Source organism: Anarrhichthys ocellatus, unplaced genomic scaffold (assembly GCF_004355925.1).
Source record: "Anarrhichthys ocellatus isolate YVR2014 unplaced genomic scaffold, GSC_Weel_1.0 scaffold74, whole genome shotgun sequence".
NCBI lineage: Eukaryota > Metazoa > Chordata > Actinopteri > Perciformes > Anarhichadidae > Anarrhichthys > Anarrhichthys ocellatus.
Genome location: NW_022280104.1, coordinates 599333 through 626857, shown reverse-complemented (window position 1 = coordinate 626857; position 27525 = coordinate 599333). Strand labels below are relative to the sequence as shown.

At 42.5% G+C, this 27525-nt stretch overlaps 1 protein-coding gene across 4 annotated transcripts in view; it reads left to right on the top strand.

Moving 5' to 3' along the window:
- LOC116397864 (RNA-binding motif, single-stranded-interacting protein 3-like) overlaps positions 1-27525 on the top strand; it is a 152968-nt gene that overhangs the window by 54539 nt on the left and 70904 nt on the right. For all 4 annotated transcript variants that reach the window (XM_031873738.1, XM_031873739.1, XM_031873740.1 and 1 more), the window contains one exon: positions 24955-25139. In XM_031873738.1, coding sequence (XP_031729598.1) covers positions 24955-25139 — 185 coding nt within the window. The remainder of the gene's footprint in view (positions 1-24954; positions 25140-27525) is intronic.

Below are 27525 nucleotides of genomic sequence, written 5' to 3'. Positions count from 1 at the left end.
TCTCTCTCTCTCTCTCTCTCTCTCTCCCCTACCATCTGTTCAGTTTGCCAGGCCTGGGTAGTTTTCACTGCTTAAAAGGGACTCTCCTAACCACCCATATATGACCATTTATTATTCTCCGTGGGCTGTTCTATTCCTGTCCCAGTACAGTAGTGGACGCTGACCCGTGCCTCGCTGTGTTGAATAGGAGTGAAAAAGCTTAAGCGGGTCAGCGCATGCACGCGGGGGTGAGAGAGGCTCACCCCTGCCAGTTTTGTAATAGAAAATATGTGAAGGAGGGAGAAAAAGGTGGATGGAGCAGGAAAAAAAAGGGATGTGAAGGAGAGCAGAGTGAGATATATCAGGAAGAGAACAGATGGCGGTAGCAAAAGGAATTTGAAATAAGAGATAGAGATCCAAGGGGAGATACAGAGCGATGCAGTGAAGGAGACAGAAGTTGTAGGCCGGGTCAGGGAATAATGGTGCTGCTGCATTTTTAATAGTTTGCCACTTTGTAGCTACCCTTGTCTAATGGATTCGCTGCCTCTTGAAAGCTCCTGTCAGGGCCCTCTACCTCCAGCCAGGCATTTTGGGGAACAAAATATCTCATTGGGCCCAGCCACCACAGGCCACGCCAACTTTGCACAATTGCCGCAACCCCACCTCCACAACCCTGTCGGCCCATTCAAAGCTTTAAATAACTCCCTTTGCAGGCTTGCAACTCTCTTGTAGTCCAATGATTACTGCACGATATTTACTGAAAATGTAACACTGTGCAGAATGTTGTATGTCTGTCTGTAGTGGAATTGACTATTTAGTGACTTACAGACAGATACCTTCTTTAAGAAAAGTGCTCAAGGCCATCTTTTACAGTCTAATTGTCATTTTAATGGAAAATCATCTTGACATAACTTAAAATATATATGAATAACTTAAAATTAATATAGAGTCATATATTATCCTGTAATATAAAACCATTTCTAATAACATTTAAAAAAATTCAGTTACTACCAATTCAACACAATACTGCTCACCTATTTCTCTGTTTTGGAGTAGGGCTGGTTCATTGGTACGGGGATGGAGAGACAGGGCTGCTGAGCATAAAGCTGCATCGGTACTTGAGCCTCGCACCAGCCAGGGACCGCGACATCTGATTTGAATAGATTGCTAAAAGTTTGCCTGTATTGATTAAATGTCGGCATGTTAGGGGAGCAAACACAATGGACTAACCTAACAGGTTAACTTTCACCACTCACTGACCACACACACCTTTCCTTGTGAACAATTGGGTCATATAACATTGCCCTTTCTTTTCGCTCTCCTGTCTTTCCTTTGTCTTCGGAACCCCGATTTTTTTTCTGGGGCAGGACCAAACCATTTCATGTAAATAGACGGGGTGGAGAGGAATCGTCCTAACTCCCCCCCCCCCCCCCAATACGACGTCCCTGCCTCAAACAGTCACACCACGGAAATTGCTGAGGGCTCCAATATTCCCTAACACTTCCTGCTTGAATGTGTAAAGGTCTAATATTGTCCGGCAGCAAACCTAATTCCAGTAAGTACGCAGATGTTTTGGCAAATCATGTTTAGAGCTAAATTACCTCACAGGAAGCAGCAACTGAAATACTGAGGGCTTAAAGAAATCCATTACTCAGGCTGATTTCACAACTCTTTGAGATGTACACTTCTGGTGCGCCGGCTTTTAAGACACCGTGCTAAGTGCCTGACAAAGACTTTATCTCGGGATGAAAAGGGAGAGACAAAGAGCACAACCTCTAGCTGCTAGCTATTTTTAGTGTGTGTGTAATGTGCAGTGTAGAGGGCCCATGGCCGTGAAGCTTATCTACTTTCTAGAGATAGAAACATATTTAGTCTAGGTTTCATAAATGTCTGTATCTCTGCATTATATGGACTGGCCTTTAAACTATACAGTGAATGTTCAGACTCCTCACATCCATTCATTATAAGAGCTGTATTTAACATTCTGAGTGTTGATATAGCACCAAACAACTTTTGTCTATCTATATCTATATATATATATACATCTATATATATATGTAAAGATACAGTGGAGTAATAATACACGAGCAGAGAATGAAGTCGCTCTCCTTATGTGTTGCAATCCATTGTGTGCCGCTGTTCACTTGAACTTGCAAAGTTCACTCACCTCCAGCTTTCTGCAGAGTACACACTTCTCGTCAACACTTTCTCTCTATTTGAGGACATATTATTAAAGCAAACAATGAATGAATTTCTAATGTTCAGAATCAACAAATGTGTTTTGGTGAAAAGAGATGTTATGTATTGGGAGTCCGGTCTGTGTTGGTTTGTAGGGCCTCCACCTATCTTAAGGATCATTAGCTGACCTGTGTGGGAACCTTTTTACACAAAACCCGTTGACCCGCCATTGACCCTGCGTGCTGTCACAGATACTGTGATTATGAATTTATTATCTCCCTGCTACAATTACACATATGTTCACCCACATATGTTCATCAGGATGCTTGTTTTGTTTCTTGATAAATAAGATTCTATTTTGTAATGAAAGCCGGCTATATTATAGTACACATCTTGTTCAGACGTAACAACATCTATTAGTCATCTGTAATGAATTTTGCATTTAATTAGCCCATATTATCCTGCTCTCAGTTGTCTGGGGTAAAAATATGTTGGAAAGGAAAATATCTATAAAGCTGATGTTTCAATTGTTTACATGTGAACAAATGAAAATCTCGTGGGGCATTTCTACATTGTACTCAGACTGTTTCTTGTTTGTATGTAAACAAGAAACAATATGATATTTTGTGTTCACAGACCGAATATATCTATATAATTGAAAATATTCATCTCTCCAAACATTATTTGCATACAAACTGCGCATTAAATGTCATTATTACCATCAACATAGGGATTTAGTTTGCGCATTTCCTATTCCCATTTTGTGTGAGGTGGGGCGGTGTGTGGGGGGTTTGTGCGTTGGTGGGCGAGTGATCCCTACACCAGGGACCAGAGACATAATTGAAATAATGACCTGAGGGATTTCCCCCCATATGTTGTTCCTTATCCTACTTAGATGCTGCTTCCTTCTATCTCTCTCCTCTCTCTTTTCCTATCTCACTCTCACTCCTCTCCTTGTATCTTTTTTTGTTTCTATTTTTGTCCCAGAGCACTGCAGGTCAGACATGTTAAAGGAATATTCCACCCCTGAATACTTTTTTTCACACATTCCATTCACATTGTCAGTTATTCTTCTAAAGTGGACCTTTTGAATCCATCCATTTGTGGAGAGCGGGGAGTAATAAGGGTAGTGGTAGCCGTAGTGAAGAGAGTCCGACTCTTCAGCGGAGAAAATGTGAAAAAGACTGTGATTATCTTTTGCCACATATCATGGAAGAAAGCCTCCTCTTGGGGACTTGATGGCATAAGCCTGGGCATGTTTTACCTTCCTCTGGCAATTGATAGGCCACACCTGGTACCAGTAAACACATGCAGGTCAGGTGTACCAACAGCAACGACTGTAAATATATCTGTGAGTGTTATATACATATCATTTCACGCACATTATAGTTTCCTTGACATCTGTTTGCATTCTCTGTTCCAAAAGATTCACAGTGCATGAGTAACATCATTGTGAATTACAATAGATACGCTGTACTACTGTAATCATTTCTATAGAAAGGACTATGCGTATATAGTTATTCGACCAAGCAATGGTAAGCAGGCATTATTCATTATTCGTTTTCAGGAATACAGATCTTGCAAAGCCGTTTCCTTTGCAAACGTTCGGCTGACCTCGATCACCTGTCTCCACCACAGTCTCATATTTATTAATGAAACAAGACGGACCTCCCCAGCGCTGCTCATGTCACAAAGTAAATAAATCTGTGTAGTGTTGTGAGACTGCTATCAATGGATGTAATCTGACGCTGAAACATAAGTCAAAACCTACACCCTAGGTATCGGCAACTGGACTCCGGTTAAGCCCTTGTGTTAACTATACATCCAGCTGGAGCCCTTAGGGTTAGATTCAGGCTGAACACGATGAAATATAGTCACAGCGCTCATTGTTACATCCCTGTATTTTACACAAAAGGTAAATCCCACAATAATGTCCTGCTATGTCCAGGGATTTTTCACCAAAGTCTTCTGTGGGCCAAATAACTGCGGGACACTAGGATTGTAATGTGCACCAGTGCGTGTGCATCTGTTTGACTGCTTATATTCGTGTTTGCTGAAGACTTTTGCCTGTACTGAAAGAAAGCTTCCCCCTCCGAGCCCCATTAAAGTTGTCAACAAAGTGCAAAATCGGTAACCTGACAGATGAAATGTGTGGCACATATAATAAATAAAAAACAAGGCCTCCATCTGCCAAGAATTCAGAGAGGCATCCAAGCGATGAGCATCAAATCAAACCCAGCTAAATATTCAACCCTAGCACAGACAGTGCCTTCTTCTCCATACTCGAGTGTCTCACCTTACTGGCTGCTAAACAATGATAGCGTTTAATCTTGTGTCACTTACCTGCAAGCACACAGGACACATTTTTTTGTGTGCCCAGCAGCATAGTAGGACAGCTCCAAGTGTGAACAAACTCTGGAGCTCAACCTCTGTACTTATTCTTTCTCAGTCTGAGAGGAATATATAAAGAAACACAGTTAAACTCTATAAAACTGCCACGGTGTTTGCCCTTACAGACAGTTTAGCCTGGTTACAGACACACTCTTGTCCCTGAGCCAGAGGTCGCTGGCAAGGCCAAACATCTCCTATTCCCTGCTAATGAAATCCGGAATAAAACCCTCCCTACTTGGCTTGAACCCCCCCACCCTTCACACACAAACACACAATTTCACAAGTACAAACACACAAACACAGACAACCACTCTCCAGGGTTCTGGTGCACGCGCACACACACACACACACACACACACACACACACACACACACACACACTAATACTCACAGAACCCCTGCAGTCCCAGCCAGGGATTATCCTAGGAAAACACTCCTTTTGTTGGGCCCCAGTCAAATTACTTTTCAGAGCTCTCATGCTTTTATCAGAGCTGTCTACGTAACTGTGTGTATGTCCGTGTGTGTGTGTGTGTGTGTGTGTGTGTGTGTGTGTGTGTGCGTGTGTGTGTGTGTGTGTGTGTGTGTGTGTGCGTGTGTGTGTGCGTGCGCGTGGGTATGCATGTTAAGGCAGTCCAAACATAGGCTGTTGCTGATTGCAGGGAGCACATCCAAAGCGAATGGTCACTAATGACTAAGTAAGCTGTTTATATTGCCCTCAGTATGTATGTGTGTGTGTGTGTGTGTGTGTGTGTGTGTGTGTGTGTGTGTGTAAGAGAGAGAGAGGGAGAGAGAAAGAGATTGCGTGTGTGCATCTACTCATATGCCAGTGATTTTTCGAAAGATAGTACATCACCAAATCACCATGTTGCGTTGCCTGTTGGCAGGCTGGTCCGGTGTTTGTGACATTTCAACTTGACATTTATGAATAAAGACACTGATGCTTATGAGCACGGTTCAAGTTGCACTTCCTGTCGGCCTGCTGCTCCAACCCCGTCTGTCAAAAAAATATTTGGGAAGTTCTGCACGACTACTTCCACGACCTCACTAGAAGAACAACAGCATTGGTCGTTTGAACGCTGCTAAATACTGTACTTGCTTTAAACAATGAAACCAATGTTATCCAAACCATAACCAAGTAGTTTTGCTTTTGCTTAAACATAACCAAACCTTTACCACAGGGTTGACAGATCAGGGAAATGCTCACATGTGTTGTTTTTCTCTCAGAACAGTGGTGTGTCTGAAGAGTGACCATTTTTGTTCTTTTGGTATGAGGACTTGCATGGCGTTCAGGGAGACCTCTGTATCGACTGCCAATGTACAGTCATACTTTTGTTCCGCGGATAATTCATTTCTCGGGTACCAACTCTCAGCCTGGGCAACGGCCAACTCAGTTGACTGGGCACAGATTGTAAAGCCACATTCAGCTTCTATTCATTCACACTTCCGGCTTCTCCTCGGAGACTACCAGTCTTTTTCAAAGTTGTGTGAGAGTTTGTTGTGTGCAAGCATGTTTCGGTGTGCGACTGCCACTTTGTGTGAGTGTAAGCGCGTTCGAGAGCGTGTGTGCGATGTGTGCCTGTGCCTGAGACGCAGAGAGATGAGGCAAGAGTGCCAACGTGAGAGATAAACAGAGACTAACAGCGAAAGAGGAGAAGTGAAGCGTGTGCCCGTGCGCTCGTGGGCATGTGTACGTGTGTGCCGAGGGTGCAAACTAGCTTTGTAGCTCTCAGTGAAGTGTTGATTTAAGTGGAAGTGGAGGGAGGAGATGGGATAAAAGGCCTGACTAGATTAGGCTGGCACACACTACTGAGGCGTGCTGTTCTGCCTGGCCTTTCAGCGCACTCTGCACTGAGCCTGTGTGTGTGTGAGAGACTAGTACCCGTGTGACGACGTTGAGGACGCTCGAATTGGGATTTGTTGGATGCAGTTACTCTACTGCTGATATTGGTGCAGCTGTACAATAAAGCAGCGGATTAGCAGAGCCACCGCAGCCACTATAAGAGCACCAAGGACACTAATCACAGTTCTGACATCTCAGCAATATCCTGTGCTGTACATAGTGTACGTTACCACGGTGAAGTGCCGTTGTTGAGAGGTGGTGTGGAGGTTTTACAGCGTCAGCCGCAGTTCTGCACGTCCCAACCGAATTCTACAGATTCTTTGGAGGGGAGATGGGAAATAGATTACAGACTTTGCATCTGTTTTCTTTTCTTTCCCCTCCATCCTTTAATATACTTATAATCGTGCAGTTTCTGCCAGCAGGAGGCTGAATTACTGCATATTCAAGCTCCCCCAACCAGACACCCCACTGTTTAAGTCAAGGTGGTCTCCAACAATAATAGTTCATTGGCTAAGTTGTTTGCAGAACCGTCTCTCCATGTTAGTCTCTCTGTGTGTAGGAGACTGACAGTTGAGGGTAAAAAACAACAACATTTGAAGTTGTTTCAAACGCTTGAGGTGTGCTCGATCTATCTTGAACAGACAACACAACAGCTTCAAAAGGGGTATCAATAGTGGTACAATTTGGAAAAAAAGTCAGCCGTCCTACTGATTTTTCAAATATTCAACGTGCATTCCACTGCTCTTTAGCCAGGGGTTTAGAGAGCAGCAGCTCAGGTATTATTGGCAGGGTGTTTGTGCAGTAAGGTTTAACAATCATCTGGCCTTTATTATTAACAAAACAGTGCTTTAAACACAGCTCAATGAGCAGGAGTCTCTGGGCTGTCACATTTTGGCAGCAGGTGACAGTTAACGGAAACCACTGCTAAGTGATAGTTCACAATAAATCTGATCTTCTTTTTGTTTGCCTCTGTTCGGCGCTACTGAAACTCCACCGCCATGCTGACATTTGTGCTGAACCATCGGATGAGACAGAGACGTTAGTCTGCTACATGTGGTACAGTAGCAATCTGCATATTTCATTGATTTAACTTCCTGTATGAATAATTAAGACCCCGGGAGGCATTATCTCCTTGTGCATGTATGTTTGCATCCTTGTATGCACATGCTCAGTTGTCTATATACAGCACATAGCTGATGTGTACATTTATAGGCCTACTTAGTATGTAGTTTTCTCATTAAGAAAATGTTCCTAATGCAATATGCACGACGGGGCATCGATGTAGAAGACTTTCTTATCAAAGCTTGACATTGTTTTTAGACTCTGCATATCTGTGTCCGTGGGTGTTTTCCGAGGGTTCCTGCTGTCATTTGTGCTGTTTTTGGGTTGGCCTATGAGTCACGGGGACTGACTCCTTCCAACACTGTTGAAGATTTAATCAGATTTCCCAAACCATCTAAATACTGACATCACCGTGTTTTGTAGTCTTCTAGCCTTTTCCTCTTCAGCTCAATCTATAATAAATCTTTCTCGCTTCTTCCTCTTGTTATTTTGGTTCTCGCACAAATATGTTTTTCCAGTGCTTTGAGGTGCTTTGACATGGGTCGGCCTCTGCGGGAATGTAAATAACAAATGCATCCCTTTTTTCAAGAGGAATCCTGAGACAATTAATTTTAATTAAAATGGGAACAAGTGACCCTTTGCCCAAAATCATCTCTTAATACCTGAACCCCATTTGTTTGAGTCAATGCCAGGCACCAGCCGTGGGCTCATCTTCAAATGCATACTTTAACGTAATTTAATATATACAGAATTAAATGTTCCTCTTGGATAAGCACCAGCAGCAGATACATGCAGTTACATAATACACGCATAGCACCTGACATATGGACGCTGCCATTTTTACAGCTTTATTATAATCCAATTACTTCTACAGCAGTGATTTGTGAGTTAGTCTGCCTTTCTTTCTTTAACTGATGTCTCACTGTTTCTAACCTTTGAATGAATCCTCATAAAATCGAAATAAGAAAAATGCGATTTTATGTAGATTGTAAAAACTCAGGCACAAGCATGCACACAGGCAGGCGTAAATGAGATGTCCAACAAGTATTTGTATGTAATAAGATGATGTATGTTCACACACACACACACACACATACACACACTCACAGCAGCTGTCAACTGCTAGATTAGATGCAGTGGAAGAGCTGAGTACAACAGGAGGAGCAGTCAGTGCACCGCTGTGACACAAAATACTAACTGCAGCACTCTTACCAATACCAACCCCCAAATTATCCTCTCAGCAGAGGTCTCTCCCAGTCCTCACAGTGAGAGAGAAGAAACTGATGGTGTGGAGGACTCAGCCAGCCTGATCCACCTGCGCACAAGACATGCAATAACTAATTCTATTTTGTTCCGTAGAGAACATGAAGAGAATGCAGATGTAGTCTGGTGCCATTGTTTTCAGTCAGAGGGATTTAACAACTAACTTTGCCACCAGTTTGTCCAATATCTCTTACGGTGGTTTTGTGTTAAAGTTGATCATACTGACGACTGAATTTGACGCTTTGGTTTTGCAATATCTCAAAAGCACCGTAGTGGATTAAATACTAAGAAGACAGAGGTGAAACGGCAACCAATCTCGTTATTGCAACGCACTAAATTAACCCATAGGATTATTTTCAAAAAGTCAATGTATTCCACCGATGGATGTCCCTTGTCGTGGGATACTGTGGCTGAGTACTTTCCAGGGTTTGTTGTACAAGCACAAGTTGAGTGGCAGGTACTTGAAAAACAAGGAAGTAGTATAGGAACATACAACAGATAATACCATAAAAACACCGAGGTGCGTGTAGCTGTATTGCTCTCACAGACGCACAGCAGTGGGCACAGCAGCACACAATATACATAAGAATTTGAGACCATATCATAGCATAATAGACGGTACATAATGACACCGATCTCTCCCACTTAGTGTCTTTGTGAATATGAGTTAAGCTGTAGGCCTAAGTGGAGCAGGCCCTGGTGGTGTTGGTTACAGACTGGAGGAGGTGTCTGGTGGTTTGTACATCCACAGAGGATGCTCGGTCAAAACAGTCAAAGCACAACAGCAGAAAAAACGCAGAGGAAATAAAGGAGAGGATCAGAGTTAGGGGGGACTAAGGCACAGATAAAGCAAAGAGGAGAAGAAAGGGGGCAGGGGAAAATATGAAGCGCTTCTGGAATGAGCTCGTAAGAATAGAGTGGTTTCACTCCCTGGTGTAGCAGAGGGAGAGTCGGCCCCTAATGTACACTGAAACATTTTGCTTTCTCAAATCCATATGTCACTTTCCGTCCTGGATCATATATTCTCCTCAGTATTCACTTTAATTGCTCCCAGCAATTACTCCTTTGACTTATTTCTAAAACGTACATCATCAGAGCTTTATTGCTCGGGCGCTACGATTCTTAATCCATCACATTTTATTATTGCGTGCTTATGGTTTTCGTGCCCAAGGAAGCTTATTCACATTCTAGGTTGCAAAAGTGTAAAAAGTAAAATTGCGAAATGATACACTCGATAACGTGAGAGATGTTGTAGTCAGACAAGACATCGTGTTGTTCGGAAAGCTGAAAGACGGTCGCACAGATTTCGAAACATGCAATCTGGACTGCACAACAGTCAATCAGAGACAGGAAGGCCAGCTGAATTACAGATTGAGTGGCAAACCCAGACAGAAGGGAAATGGGGCTGACAAAAGTGGAGAGGCAAAACGAGACGAAGCAACGGAGGCAGACTCTTGCTTTCTTCCAAAGTACAGCCACAAGCTGTTGGTCTCAGTCTGCCAACCTAGCTCAACTTCACAGCCATAGCTAAGCTGTGTGTGTGTGTGTGTGTGTGTGTGTGTGTGTGTGTGTGTACATAATTCATATGCGTAGCCAAATCAAGATCTAGAGATTATCATGACCAGTGGCACAAAAGAGGAGAGGAGAGGAAGGGAGGAAGAAAGGCAACAGAAGAGAGAAGGAAAGTGTGTGTGGAGAAAAAAAGTTAGCAAGGATACGAATGCAGTTACAGATGACAGAGAATCAACTAGTTTGTATTCACCCCGCAATAACCTGTATGCACCAGCATGTGTTCACATACGCATTCCCATAGGCTCCCTGTGTATAGCCCTCTTCTCTCTCTGTTTTTGTATCTTCAGTCAATAGCTCCCACCCTCCCTCTTTTACTTTCAAGGAAGGGTAATCCCTCTTGTAGCTAATGTGCTGTGACATTTCATGGTACAATAGGATTTGGGGGACGCTATGCATTCTCATGGTGCCGGGGTCTAGCTGATAACCTCGCTGTCTGGGTGATTTTGCACTGCAACAACTCTTGGCCTAGTTTGCTTTCCTTTTCTTTTTTAATCTCACATTGGAAATCTAATCATCAAGATGGAAATGCAGTTCACAATAATACAGACTGAGGTCACACTTTGGGGGTAACCACTATAACCACATAGGGTCACACAATACTTCAAATAAAAAGAGGGATGATTGTTTAGATCTGATTTAACATGACATCAACTGCCATGATACAGATTCATAGTGTTGTGAGTGGAAACGCAGGGTAAAGGCGATATAATCATTATTCCGATCCGACAAGAGCTGATTCCGCCTCGATTTTGTTGACGAGGCAAAGACTCATTCATGTAAAAGATAAGTGTCATATCTGGACAGAATGTCTCACTTTTAAATAAAGATAGAATATTGGGGCATGTGATATGATGCAGATTGCAGGGTTTCCCTTTGGATCGACTGTGGGAGGAAGTGCTTATCTCCCCAGCAGAGCTGATGTGTGAGGATATGGGGGCGGTAAATGTGCTCATCAACCTTCAGGCACAGATATGATGTTGCCAGAGTGCCTTCAGCTGGATGCTGTTTAGTGATGGCGATGTTGGGAGAGATACATGTTAAACACTCTGCATGACATTTATTGTGGATTTAGTTTTTTCCGCGCAGCATGAATGAAAGTATCAGAAACATACAAACCAATGAAGATGAATGAAGCGAAGATGCTGTCTTCAACTATGTCCCTCATGCTTTTTTTTTAGCTTTACATCCCTTGAGTGAGCACCCCAAGGTGATAGCACCTTACCCTAGGTGGCTTCTTACAGGGTTCACGAGCAGAACAATCTTCAAACACAGTTTGCTGACTTCTGGTTGCTTTACGACACAACTGAAGCGCGTCTGCACACAGAGTCACATCCTGGACACATCGGTTTCTGTTGTTGAAAAAGGCGTTGTGTTAACGCTGATACTATTTGATGAACAGGATGCCAGTTAACTATTTTTCCAAAAAAATTACATTCTAATTTTCCTCATTGATACCTGATAAACTGTGCAGATTTTAATTTTAGTAAAAGGGCTTCACTCATATTGGCACAGAGAGGGCCACAGTAAATAAACAGGCTCTTGCTGTAGTAAAAATAAGAACAAATTTGTTTTTATGAGGCTATTACATGACAATAATGCCCCCCCCCCCCACACACACACACACACATATTATTCCCTGATATTTCCAACAATAGTAAAGCCTTGAGTCCTGAAAAGGCTAATTTGATTCACAACCTGCTGTATCCTCTATGCAAAATCAAGCCTTAAATCAATGAATGACTTTAATCCCGATGCTGCGTCGAACGTCTTCCTCAGCTATACGCAGATTACAACTGAAGTGAGCCGAGAGTTTATCTGGCTAACAGCCATACGAGGGGACTAACGTCTTGTCGCTTTGATTCGCCGTAAGATTTGTTTCGAAAGCGTGACAGCGAGCGTGAGACGGACGGAGGCTGAGAAGTGTCACGCCCAGATTCATCAGACAGGGTTGTCAGGCGAGCTATTGCTGTTTTGGCTGACTGCGTTATACCTGGAGGGAACTCGACGCTGCTGCCACTACACTGCAGCCAATTTAGCTGGAGCACAGCTGCTAAGAGGCTCCCCAAGGCGTGTGTGTGTATGTGTGTGTGTGTGTGTGCTTCAGGATTAAGCCACAGCACCAATTAAAGCCTCAGACTGGTTTTTAAAGGATAAATTATTAACAGCAGAAGTGACCTCTCTGGTGGCCTTTCCTCCCTCCTCTGCTATTCTCTTCTCCTCTCCAACCTTCCTTTACTTGCGTCAAACCGGCCTCCCTTCCCTCACAACGTCTTCTCTTTCTTTGCCTCCGCTTGCTTCAGTTTTTTATTCTCGGCAACCCCTTTTGTTTTCGCTATTTACCAGCGTCCCTTACAACTTCTAAAAGATTATGGGTGGATTTCTATTTTAAAATAAAAAAAACAAAAAAAAGCAATTGTCATATTTTGTTTGTCCCTAAACTTGCGTTTTAAAATCAAAACTCTCATCTTCTCACTAGGCTAAAGAAAAGGAACGGCAAATATAGAGATTTCTCATCTGCAAAGTGTTTGTTTGCTTGTAACTCGTGTGGAATATTTATCTTTCACGATGTGTTTTCCCTCACTGGATACTTTGGTATATTAATGCCTTCAGGATACAGGTGGGCTTGATTGTTGCTCTATGCAGCTGCGTTTCCCCTTATTCCCCCTTTGTTCAATAGTAAAAGCATGTTAGCCAGTAATGGATAATTTTAACCTTTTCCAGGTAATTTGATCAGGCCTTTAAATCAATCCAAGCACACAAACTGTCTCTGGAATGATCGGTGAATACATCGATTGTTTTTTTAAATGGGCGAACCATGTCCTTTTTTTTGATTTGATGAATTGTTCAATACTGAATTCTGAAGTATAAACGTGAGCTGCCGTGTATCATCTCTCACAGGAACCAAAGAGGAGGGAGAGTTGAAATGGTTTAAAGACCTAACTGTATTTAACACTGGGGTTACTTCATGCTGTCATTTAGTATTCCAGCAAATGGAATTTCCTGTGGAAGATGGCGCGGCGTCCCCTCACTATGTCATATTGGTGGCTCGTCATAATCCACATGCAATTTGTTTTGGCAGTTGACTCTATTAACATACTGTTGGAACACAGTGCGCAGAATATAAATTGTGAGTTTCATTGCAACAGTAGAGTGTGGGGGCATCTCTGAATGAAAATCCCAAGCGTAAAATCAGTAGGGCCTTACTCGTTTCCAGTGTTGTCAGATGGGGGCTGGTTTCTGCACAACTGGGCATTTTTTGATAAGTGTTGGGCTAGAAGAGGAAATTTGGTCTGCTTAGGTCAACATTTGCCGGGTTTTTAAAAATATTGTGAAAACAACATTACCAAGTAGATATCATTTTATGGTCAGAAACAGATACAACATTCAGTCAACTTCGTTATGGCCCTTAACTCATATTATTGACTCTTTTAATCTAGGCAGAGGGGAGCACCTATACTGACCTTGACGTCATTGATCTTGACATGGGAATTCGTTACATTGGTTGTCTCACAGCTCTCTTAGTGGATTCCGTGTTATCTTATCCCCATATCTTGTATCTCTTATTGGATGCAGATATGATGCTTTAAATGTGTATGATTGGTTTTCTTTTGTGCATGTAATTGCGTGACAAGGGCTTCTGGCAAGGTAATGATATATATTATATCTGTTTTTTATTGGAATGGTCGGGTTTTAAGTTGTGACTGGGCTGGAAACTGATCCGGCCCCACTGCTCATGTCATGTGTTTTCTGTCACATCACTTTGCCCCTCTAGTCTAGCTGTGTTATGTATTTATCTCTACCACATTTTTCTTAGACGTTTCTATCTAATCTTCAACCTGAGAAATAAAGAACCTAATGATAGACTGAGCTCTGCCTCTTTTACGATGCCCTGTTATTAATGCCCCCCTAGACATCCTCAGTTCATCATCTGATCTCAGTCAGCGGGCTTGGATTCCACTCGATGTGTTCTTACACTCTGATCTCTTCCTCCCTGCCTCCATCCCTCTGCCCCTCCCTCTTCTTCTCTGTTACCCTGAATATTTGCTCCTCTCAGATCCGATGAAGGAATTTAATTAGAGCAGAGAGAGAAACAGGAAGGAAAAGGGAACACAGTGAGGGAAGGATGCGGAGTGATAATGAATTGTCAGTGACCCCGGGATCAGACAAGGTGAAGATAAGTGTGTTTGAATCAGACCTGGTCGATCTGGAGGAGAGAGGCGTATTGAACCTTGTTACTATATTAGACGAGACTGTAGTGGTGCATTGACGCCGCAACATTGCTTCACTTAACAAGTGAAATTACCGGTAACCCCTGAAGTACCCATGCAGGATCACGGTTTGATGCAGACGCCCACTGCACCATCACATGTCTCTGTTTGCTTTCATAGCTCGAGTGAGATGACCTTAAAAAGGAGTTCTTGTTTACAGTGTTTTCATATGACCTCCATTAACATAGATTATGTTGATAGAATACATCTACCTTGGATTTGCTTTACACTACAGCTCAGCTGTGTCCTGTTGTTGAGTGCCAACACACATCCTACAATTGAGATGCATGTGTATTTATAACTTTCCTAATTCTCGGCTCAAAAATGTACGAGAATTGAGGATGGAGGTTCATACTTCTCGGTTATTTTTATGTATGTTCCTCATAACAAAAGCTCGTAGTTTTTCTCGAGTTTGCTAGCTAATTTCTAGCCGTGTAAGTGTTTGGAGGCTAGTCTCAACATTTTGATAGAAATGATTTTGTATGTGTCAGCTGTTGCTCTATTTTATGTTTTGTGCTAATTACAAAATATGTTGCATGTTGTGAACACGGTTTTTTTATTTTTCTAATTCTATGCATCTTATGGTACCACCTTGAAAATGTGTGGTTCATTATGAGGATATTTTCCTGGTACACAATATCTGAACAGCAATTTTAACAAATAATAGGTAATATAGACTGGTACCTACTATGCTTTTCCATAACTTCCACCTCTGCAATAGACTTTCACAACATAATCTAATCACTAACACCTGATATTATTTCTTAGCTGCCTCTTGTAGTGTGATACGTGGCAATCTCCTTTCCTGTTGCCTTGTACGTCCACATAATAGGCGATAGTGTATATCTCAACATGTGATGTGGCGAGGCTTTTAAAGACATTTTAATTGAATGCTAATGAGAGTAGACCCCCCTAAACATACAGTATAATTGCACACACACACACACACACACCTGCTAGTTGCTATCTTTTCCGTTCGTCATTGGTGCTGTAAGAAGGGGAACCCAACGCACAAGTGCGCACACCCAACACACACACACGGCAGTTCCTATCTTTTCAGCTTCTCATTGTTGCCGTGGAGAAACATTATTCTGTCTGCACACTTATTCTATAGTCTCCATTCTTTGACCTGACGCTATATAAGCATTCTGTCTTATTCTTGTGCCCTATTATTCTGATGGTAATTTCACTGCCTGAAAGGACTGGCAGAGGATTGCTCTGTCTCGTTCGACAAAATACGCTAAAAAGTCATTCCTGGGATTAAAAAAAAGCTCCGCGGTGGATTTCCAGGGCTCTGTTGTCATCTCTGCAGTTGCCCGTCGGCCCCCTGTTCATATGCAAATCAGCCAGAGCTTGATTGTTTCCTCATATTTTAATCTCCTGCACGGTGTTGGAGGAGAGGAGGACGGGGGGGGGGATATGAGGGAGAGATGAGACGAGAGGAAAAGAGATGATGGACCAGGAAAAGAAGAAAGGGCAGAGGCTGTCGGCAGCCGAGGAATGGAGAAGAGTAGAAAGTCGAAGACAAAAGACGAGCAGATGAAGTTATGTTGGAGGAGGAGGAAAGCAAAATGTTTGACCGGAACAGTGAAGAGGTGAGGGACATGAGAGGGCAGGAAGATATTATTAATATGCAAGCAGAAGACAATAACATTAAGCAGGGTATAAGCGCTGCTGGATGATAAGCGGCAGGTAGGAATATACTGTAGTTCACCTATAAGGGAGTTCATTAGCATTGACGGAGAACTACTGCTGCAGTTGAAACTTCAGTTGAAACTTTGAGGGGAGTCACTAAAGAACAATGAAGCCTCCATACTTTTATGTAGTTCTGTATAAAACCAATCACAAACCCCGTCTGCTGCCGCTCATCATGCATACTGCCGGGTTGAAACACTGACCAGGGGGCAATAAGAGGAGGAGCGAGAGAGACTTTCTTGAATAAACTAATTAATCATTTGCATAAATATACATAATAAAAGAGCTTTGTGCAAAGATCCTCTTCACTATGCATTTTGTCCCCCCTTTTTGTAACTTGCATGCTAGAGGTCATGCAATTAAAAATGAAAAATGTAGCATATGATATTTTTTTGGAGGGGGGGAATATGCTCAGAGAGGTGAAGGAAAAATCGCCGCGGTATGTTTTGATGTGTAACGCAGTGGAATGATTTTCTTGGACCTCACTGCAGGAGAAAGGTGTTTTGGTTAATAAGAGAGTGCAAAATCAGCTGCTTTAGCGTAGGTAGACTTTTTAGTGACTGTGATTGCTTCAGACAGCAAAGGCAACACGTATGCAAGGAAATAGCTTCAACATTTACATAGTGTATATCCCAGTAAGGACATTTAAACTGATGAAACACTGGAACTTACAAGGTGGCTGTATTTTTTGGGAGACATGCACTGTTATGCACTGTTAAGACTTTTTTGGAATCACTGTCTTAGCCAGGTATTTCACAATTCATCCACAGAAATACATTATGTGAACAGATACACTTGCACACAGAGAATATACCCAAATATAGACAGTCTTTGCACAACCTCATTTTGGTGTTTTTTTTCCCTCACACACAGCCTTGACCCCAAGAACAATAGCCGTGTAGCCTAACACAGATTCAAATCAATCTCAAGTTAAACAGCTCTTCTGTAAACTCACTCATAGCCCTGCACCTCCCCTCACTCTGACCTTCTCGAAAACACAGCCACAGGAATTCACTGAGAGTTCAGCAGCGTCACCACGGCCCCTCCATCATCTCCTTATCTCCCACCAGGTCAGTCAGCACCAGGCCCAAACTCCATGTCCCCCTGGGATGTTTGTGCAACTTGTTTATGACAGTCCAAGTGTTGTTGATGCTTTTCTTGCCGATGTTAACAAGAGAGATGGAGAGGTGGAGGACTGGAACATGGCGTTCCACTGGGAAGCAACCTAGACGACCTGATCTTCTAGAGAGGCAGAGGAAAACAGGGGGGTGGGGGGGAGTCATTTGGGAAAGGGATTGTGACAGGAGAGGAAAGGAAATTAGGGGAGAGGTGAGAAATAAAGACGAAGACTAGCGAGACAGAAAGTGGAAGCACGTGAAATGTAATGGTGGTTGGATGAACAGGCAGAAGGCATTCGACAGCAGAACGAGAGATCAGCATTAGTGTAAGTGGCTTCATCGCACTGCTCGTTCCAAAATGCAGCAACAAAGACCCTATTTCCAGAAGAACTTTGACAAAATCCAGTTAAATATACTGCTTTACGTTACTTCTTAAACTTCATTTTAAAAGCCGTAGAAATTTTATTGGTTTTCCTGCTGCACTGTTCTTCTGATGAGAAAAAAAAAGGCCATGCAGACAATATTCTGATTGGTCCATTTTCTGCATTGCTAATTAAAGTGATCTTTTTCTCCATTCTGATTGACCTTTCAAGCATCTGAAATCGAGTCTGATGAAACTTGCAGACACCCTGGTAAAACATGATATCCATGTTATTTCTGCCTCGAAATAACTGCAGAGTGTCTGCAGGTCCTGTAAAACTTCAGCAGACTTAAATTGCAATAATTATGGCTGTATTAGCTCAGCGGTTATGGTTAAATCTAGTGTTACACTCATTAAATACAGCGGTCAGTGTGGTATGTTGTCCGCTGACAAATATTTCCCATGAATTTTAACTGCAGATTTATTCAGGTACGTTACTGTAACTGGCATGAAAAGAGGTCTTTGATTGACATTAATGAAGCATGCAGACACTGTGTGGTTAATAGTGCTGTTCTTTTAAGGGCAAACTTAAAGGAACTTAAACTTAAATCCGTTTCCTGGGATTCCAAGCTTCTCTTGCAACTGGACTTGTATATGATTTCATTAAATAACTCTCAGGTGTGATTTCACCACGCATATAATTTACCCTCCAGGCTTATCACAGGCTCCAATCTACACATTCCTCAACTTGACACTTGGAAACCTGTATGTATCCAGTGTTGGGTATCATTAGGCTTGTCTCCAAGAAGGCTATTTGTACCTGTACACAGCAATAACTGAACTTGCTGCAGTCTCCTCCATTTCCCCCAACATAGATACGCCATGTTTCCTTCCTTTATTTTAATAATGTAAAGTATATTTATTTTCTGCGTGGTAGTTACAACACCCCAAGCCACATCTTCCAGTCCAACATGACCTGGACACGACGGTTTGGCAATCAAGTTATTTCTGTAAAATTCCTGAAAAGATGATTTGTTGTCTTTTCAACGTTTCCGACAGAAGCAGTAGCCAAGGCTTAATTTAGCTGCGTGTGTAATCTCTAAACGAGGACGGTATATATCGGGAGCCATGTTTCCACTCCAATGTATTCATAAGCTCTTCCTTAAACCCTTCCGCTGCTGTGTTTAGAGGCACAGAGAGTAAAGAGGGAATCTCAGCGCTGGACCCAAATATAGCCCGCATTCTTTCCTCTGTGTTTCAGGAAGCATCAGAAGAGGCCGGAGCAAACCCGCGCTCCCATGTCCCCCTCTTTCCTTTCTCCATTATCCCATCCTCTTTCCCCGTCGCCTTTCTCTGCCATTTCTCGTCTTCAGCAATCCCTCTTTCACCATCTCTCTACTCTGGTCTTTTTTTTCCTCCTCTCTCCTATTTCTTTACCCCTTCATTTTTACCTTTCACCCAAAGTTCACTCCTCTCTGGGACTGTGCAACTTGTTTTCCTTCTACTCTCCTTCCTTTCTGCCATCACTTAGTGAGCCTTTCCACCCCTTCGTCTATCATGGACTCACACTGAATACAGCTCTGTTTGATCCTCGTTAATGGCTCCGCGTACACGCCCACATTAGTGAGAAAGATTCCGTCGCATCATATTAAATGCACATGGAGGAGCATATTGCCAGAGATGGGCCTTGTTAAATGTACAGCCAAGCTTTATAGCTATAGCAGCAGATGAATGGACTCATTGTTGGCTATTACTGTAATGGTGTGGATCTTTTATCTCTGCATCTCTGTCTAGCTCAAACAAAGGTAAATGTGCACGGATATAAAAACAACACACTGGCACACCCGAAGCCTCAGTATGCAATAACGAAAATCGTTTCTGCTGAAAAAAGCGGGGGGGGGGGGAACCTGACCTCAGCAAGGTCAATGTACTTTTACTGGAACTCTGGAAACAACTGAGCTGTGTGTGTGTGTGTGTGTGTGTGTTTATGGGAATGAGGGTTAGTTGGAACCCATTTTCAGGGCTCTCCAGGAGCTACTCATTGTTTGGAACGACAAGAGGGCTATCTATAGATGTGTGCACGGATGTGAGTTTAGTTGCAGACATCTGAGTGTGTATGTGTCCCTAAAGTAGGGGATGTGTAGAGAGGAAATAGATAAGAGGTAAGTAGAATAGGTAGAGGAGAGGCCCGGTCGCATCAGCATTTAAGATAGACACATTTCATCAAAAAAAGGCTTGTGTGGCAAGTAAAGCCACACAAATTGTTTGCGTCAACTTCAATTTTTGGCGAAATTAGATAGCAAGCCATTTTGACAGTGTTGAGGACACGTAGATCCGAAGAGTCCAAAAAGGGAGGAAGCATTTGTAGTTTATTAGCTGGTGTTGCAACATCAACTTTTTATTCAACCCTCTTTTGGATATTAACTGCTCCACCACAGAGGAATGTTTTGCAGTCAGCTATAAGACAAGAGATGATCGTACAAATATGTTTTCTTAATAGACTGCGTGAACTTGTCCCATTAGTGACCCAGCTAACAAGCTTGTTCACTGAAAGGTAGCCAAATGAGACCAGAGACAGCAGTTGTTTAAAAGAGTGAATATTTGTTGGAATTAATAGTGAGATCTATTAAAGACACAAACAACATTAACTGTCATCGTAGGTGTATTTAGAGATGCGCTTTAAACATTTTTTTTACAGTGTCTTGCCAACAAGTGACTGAAATTGTTTTCCTCAGCCCTCTTTGCATTTATCCAGACAAATATAGGCTCATTAGGTAGTCAGCAGCATGCACATACATGACACCGCGCAGCGATGTTTTGCGGTGTGTAGCTGCTCACAGGCTCAGCCATGCATCAAATCTACGAAGACCCGGTAACTGTGTTTGCTTTGTGCGACAGTTTGTGTCTCTGCCTCTGAGCCTTTTTCCCACTGCGCGAGCTGCTCCACTGTACTAAGTGTGTCAACAATACCAGCTGAGAGGCAGCCTTCAGTCCACACACTCTCGGCTGCCGAGTAATCCATAAAAGAGAGGAACTGGGAGGAAAAGAGAAGGGAGGGAGATAGAAATATAGAGCGAGTATGTGGGAAGTGGAAGGATGGAGGTGAAAGGAGCAAGAGATTGAGCGATGGTGGAGTGGAATTTGACAGTGAGCAAGAGAGCGAGGGAAAAGAGAGGAGGAAGCGTGGTTGCCAAAGAGAGAGAGAGAGAGAGATTTCAATGTTTCAAAGGATTTCCCTATCACAGTCTCTGACACATTACATACAGAGCTCACTATCGGCCCGGCTCTGACAGCTGCACAAATTGGCTGAAAGAGGTTCCCTGGGCAAGGCCTTTGATCAGGTATTTGTGTGTTGTGTCAGCGAGTGAGAGGAAGGGGAGAGATTTTGTACATTTGTGCATACCTGGACGTCTGTGTGAGTGGAAAAAACAGGCTATTCTCTTCTACAAATCACTGAGGAAAGAAATGAATGTACATAGATAAGGCTGTGTGACAGTGAGTGTGGGAATGAATGCGGCCAGTTTGGTTATGTATGCGTGCCTGTATTGAATGTGCCAGCATGTTAATGTGTCTCATCCTAGGCATGTTATAGTTTTTTATTCCAGTGATATTTGTCTTTCAGATTTCAGCTCGGGGTCTTTTATTTGTGTCTGACTCTTCCCATCAAACATGTATCCATGTTATCTCTCAGAGGTGGTCGGTAAACAAAGCCATTGTTAAAAGGCTCATATCAAAACAGCCCTCAACACAGTTCAGGCTTTGAAGCAGTGAGGTTTCCATTATCATGATCACAGGCACCACATGCAAAAATGTGCACGCACCTCTCAGTACAAATCACGCACTGTTTGGCACTGAAAAGCTTCTCTGGAGGAATTTGGATGCTTTGCTCAGTCTGTAGCAACTAAAAAACTATCTTCAATTAAGAATACAACTTCAGGATATCAGAGTCAACTTTTTTCTTGTCACTCTTTACAGTAATTATATTAACACATTTCAATTGTATTCTCAGGATGTGCCGACGTTTTAGAAATGTAAGCAGTGTGGCTCTAGGGATGGTCCTCTGAGGCTCACGTGTGTGCAAAGCATTAGTTGTCCCCAGAGGATGAACTGACTTTGGTGATACCCGACTTAGTTTGGTTGATATTTTTGGCTTGTGGTAAAATATCTTGACAACTACTGTTGGATGGATCGCCATGGAATTTTGTACACATACTGTATACAACTTTGGACTTTAATGATCCACAGGGTGACATGTTTTTTTTTGTTTGTCAAATGTTTCAAAGACGATTTAATGGATTGCCATTCAATTTGGCACAGACCTTCATAGGTCCCCTCAGGATGAATTGTAATAACTTTTGTGGATCCATTAACTTTTCATCTAGCACCATCATAAGGTCTGATTTTTATTTAGCCAATACATGGTTACAAGGTTTTTATTTGTCGTTGTGCAACAGAATTTAGTTTGTGGTCCCGAATTTGCTACATAGAAAAGAAAAGAAACAACAACAACAACAACAACAAACTATATTATATATGGAGGGTGGAGGATGAATTAAGGAGTTTCCGGCCGGAGGAAAGAAGATGCTTTGAAGTCTGGTTGTTCGGCAGCTGATACTTCCGTATCTCTTTCCAGACGGCAGTAGGGTGAACAGGTTGTGGCTGGGGTGGGTTTTGTCTTATAATGTCCTCTTTAGCTCTTCGCAGGCTCCTCTTCTCACCAAAATCACTGACGCTCTGTAGATGGGTGCCAATGATGTTCTGGGCGGTTTTAATCACTCGTTGTAGAGCCCTCCTGTCTTGTGCCGTACACATCCCATGCCAGTTTGTAATGTTTGCAGTCAGGATGCTTTCTATTGCTCCTCTGTAAAAGTTGACAAGAACTTGGCTCAGGAATTTTGCCTTCTTTAGTTTCCTTAAGAAATACAGCCGTTTATGAGCTTTCTTCACCAGGAGACGTGTGATGGCCATGTCAGTTCGTTTGTTATTCTGATTCCCAGGAATACTTTGTTTAAATAATTTCAATACTTTGGTTTTGGACCAAATATCCTCAAAACGAATGGTATTCCCTTAATCTCAGCTGAACTTTATGTTTAGTGCTAATAAGTAAATGTTAGCATGCTCACTACGATGGTGAACATGGTAAACATCAGCATGTTAGCACTGTCATTGTGTGCACGCTAGAATGATAATGTTAGCATTTAGCATTTCATTTTTATATTCATTGTTTGATCTATGAAATCACATTTTCACAGAGCCTATGATGGCCTCTTCAATTTGCACCAAAACTCAAAGATATTCAATTTACATTGATATATGACAAAGGCAAGCAACAAATCTTATCCTAAATTTGTAAAACTGAAACACACATTTTGACAGTTTTGCTTGATAAATGACTTGAATAATTGCAGTATGGAATTTTTACTTGATTAATTCATTAATTGAACCAGTCTATTTGAGCACATGTGACATTTATGGACACCATTTTCTCAGTGAACACAGTGTGGGGAGATAATCTGGAAGAAATACCAAACTGCAAATATAAGGGTTTTAGGAGTCACTTGCAATATAAAGTTGTATTTGTCACAGCCATTAAAATGAAGCATTACCCAGGGTAGCCTTTTTTTCAAGTGTATAGGCACATTCTAGACTGTTAGTGGAAGGCATTGCACAGTAAATGGCACTCCTCCACACAGGCACCGTCTCCTGTACAGTACATGTGTTTGCATCCTGTTAGCGCAGCCTGTCTGAGCTGCCAGTGTGCTTGTGTGTGTCAGGAATTGTGTGCCAGTTGAGGGAAGTACAGGTAATGGATTAATATCAGAGCTGGCTCAGGCTCCACATTGCTTTGTGTATGGTAGCAACCTGTCATTATCACAAACACCGGCTCTCACACACACACACACAAGCTCACACACGCTCTCTAGCATTTGCGTACACACTCACAAACATCCACCAAATACAGTGTACATCGCAGCGCAAACACTTCCTGTCTCACCAGTCTCTCTGCCTTTCCTCTACTTTATTTCCCTGTTTCTCTGTCGTCATTGTGGCACACAGTGAAAACTGGCTTGGGATCATTTCAAACGGCTTGAACATGTTCCATCCATTTGCCTACAGTGGGAACAATGCTGAGAACAGATTCCTTTGTCGAGCCAGTGTGCGCTGTTTTGCTCTAAACAACAACGAGGCAGACCGAGTCATTTGAACGCTGTGGTCATAAGAGCCATCAGGCTGGTTTATTTCCTCCGAACTTCACCTAAAAGTTTGTCTAAGCCAGCGGGCAGGCCGGGGTGGGTGTGCACTCTGAACCCATCATCCAAACACTCATTAATCCTCGCACTGCCCTTCTTCCCTGCCAGAAATGGTCTTCCTATTTAGTCATTTAGTCAGCATCGAGCTGTGTAATTGGACAGTGGAGGCCGATAGGAAACGTTTGAGTAAGTTCGGGGTGATAAAGGTCCCAGACCTGGATTAAACACCCGTGGTTTGTGCACCCATAATGGGAGGCCTGATAGAAACTATTTTAAGCACAGTGAATGTGTCCAATGCAGTATTGTGTGGTTTCAGACATTTTACAGTATCGTGAAGGCGGAAAAAGGAAAAGTCATTTGATCAATGTCTGCTTGCATTAGAATCACATAGTCAGTTTCAGTTTAGTCTAAAAGACCCGTCAAAACAGCTTATACAACTTTTACGCAAATACTTTGTAAACCTCTTCGTCTTCAACAAAGCTGCTAAATGGCTTGAGACATTTCCTGTTCCATAACATGAAAACACTGTCACTTACAGCAGGTCACTCCAGTCATGATAATGCCACTGACTGAATAGGATTTGTTGCATCATTATCAAAAGCTAACTAAAACTGGAGAAGTTACTGGTAAGATGCAGCACAGCGTGGCATCGTTATTGCCACAAGCACCTGTATTAAAACAGATTGATCAGAATGAGAACTACTAATTACACACATCCTGAATCCTTAATTTCATCTTCTTCCTGTTGAATCAAGATATTGGTGTGGGACTTGATGCAGGAGGAGATTATTCTAAATGGATGGGAGTTCGGTAGTTGTGTTTGATGAGTAGGACTGAAGGACAGAAATTGAAAATATATTTTTGGCATTATGTAATTGGTAATTATTGTGACACAGAAAGTGGCATACAAGGCTTTTTTTTTTGTTATGTTGTGATCTGAAGTGACCTCTCCCTTTTTTTCTCTCCCTCTCTGCAGCAGTCCTATGCACCTCCCCCTCCGCCCATGGCTCCGCCCAGCCCTGGCACCACAGGAGGAGGAGGAGGTGGAGGAGGAGGAAGTCATGGAGGAGGGCTAGTGGAGCAGCTTAGTAAGACCAACCTGTACATCAGAGGCCTGCCGCCTGCCACCACCGACCACGACCTCATCAAACTCTGCCAGCCGTGAGTTCTTTTCTGTTCTGCTCAACTTGATCTGAACCTGTCCTTGCTCTGCAGATACATCCTTCGGTGCAGCTGAACTCAGCTCATTCCTGCTCCGTTCAGTTCAGCTTGTGGTGATTAGTTTTGCGTGAGTCCAACAGCAGCTTATAATGAGTATCAACAGTTTGCTCTTGACCTCTCTGCCCAGCCCCCGTGTGTTTCCGCAGAGGAAAAAACACAACTCAGCTGGGCCTAACCCATCCGCTCTAGGTCATTTACACACACATGCTGCACAAAGACAGGCACACACATCCTTCTGCCAATCAGCAGAACACCCCTTAATAACTGATGCCAATTTCTTCCTTAAACATAGAAATATTTCACGGCGTGACAGGTCACTCCATTCTTTCATAATAGCGTTAGTAAAATTAGGCTGATAGTAATGCCACCATGTGATACCAGTAGAATTTGAGATGTGATGAATTTACTGCTAAGAATATTAAAACTGAACTGCAAGATTGGTATTGGAGCTGATATTCAAATGATTTTATTGGGTTTTTAAGCATCTACACATTATGCATGATATAGTATACCAACATCTGCATTCCATCCCATGCATGGCCTTGTCTCTCAAAGACATCAGCCCAGAATTGTGAGCAAGCCAAGTCCTGAACAGAAATATTTTAAATTGGACCGAACTGTGTGGTTTGGCATATGCTTGTCCAGTGGTATTGGAGCTGATGAAGCCATATTTTCATTATTCACCAGCAGCTATGTTACGTTTGACCAAATTCTGACCCAGTGTTTATTTCAACCCACTGTGCTTTGGCAGCACCGATTGTTATTCACAGTTTGTGCTGTAAATGCCCCATTGCTCTCCGTTAAAACTGAAAACGCTATAAACATTTAGATTAAACGTTCCCCTGGGAAACAGCATTAGACAAAAACAGTGTTACCACGAGGTCCACACTTTAGCTGTTCTGGAGCTTTCAGTCATTTGACTTGATCTACCTCAGTGGATGGAGTTTGAAAAAATCGAATTAGAAAGATAAAAATGATGAAAATTGAAAAGTAAAACAGTCATTTCTGAGATAGATTATGTTGTTTTCATAGACGTAGATAAAGGTGAGAGATTTTCTGTGGTATAATTGCACAAACTTTTAATGAAACCCTTAACCAAAAGCTCTGTGCAGATTATATTTTTATTTATTTTCATAAAAATTATTATTTCTAGACTTTGCATTCAATGACTTGGATAGGATTTGTGGTTAAAATACTTGTTCTTGTAATAACATTCCCAGTAACAGTTCAGAAATCAATTTTACAGCAGAGTGTGAGCAGGTCAGTGCTGATGACTCATTTAAAACTAACAGGCTTGTATTACACTTGAAGACAACGTACCCACAGCAATATTTATAGCTGTAGAGCGTATCTGCTCTTCCTCATAATACAGTATATATTGATGAATTATGTGGATATCCTGGTTATTCCTTGACTGCAGTAACTTCAGCTGTTTGGCACTTCTCATCCTGTTCCCTTCCTCGGTGCTAAAAGCTGATCCTGCACATTTAATTCCCAATCGTCCCCGCGCGGACAAACAGAGTCAACACCAAATGTAATGCAAACGATAAACCAGCTCTCCCTGAGGAGGTATTGTTTGCCTCCAGCTATTACCTGATGTTATCAAATGTAATTGAAGAATGATATACTGTGCTAAATACTCCGCAGGTAAGGGCTTTAAATGATCTCATCAACATTTATAATTGATCTAATTGATTTTGGAATAAAGAAAAGGGTAGATAAAAATGAAATGCGAACACTATAACACACTCACACACACACACACACACACACACACACACACACACACACACACACCACACATTGCCCTTCTGTGTGTCAGCTGCAGTTCAAGCCTGTTGTATTTCAGCTTTGCCCTGTAGGCGTTCTGGTGAAAAATGGGGGCCAATAAAAGTTTCATTAGAGGCCCAGTCAGTGTGCCAAGTGGCCAGTAACATTTAGGAAAAGGTCAGCGGGGGAGGTGGGGCCTGTGTGTACTGTTGGGTAGCAGTCTTTGCTTTGGCTTTCCAACTCTCTCTGGCTTTCAGAAATAGACTGAATGGCAGTTTCCTGTCACTCACTGACATGACATGCAGACAAGCGCACGCACACACACAAACAGGCATTTCATTCATGCACACAGTTACAATGAAAAGCGGAAGGACAGTCTCTTGACGCTCACACACGCACACACACACACACACACGCACACACACTCACTCCTTCAACTCAATGTCATCCTCATCCTCATTGTTACCAAGCGTGGCTTTTTTGTGAGCCAATCAACCCACCAGCACCATCCTCTCCCTTCGTATTCTGCCTCCCTACTCATTTCCTCCCTCCATTC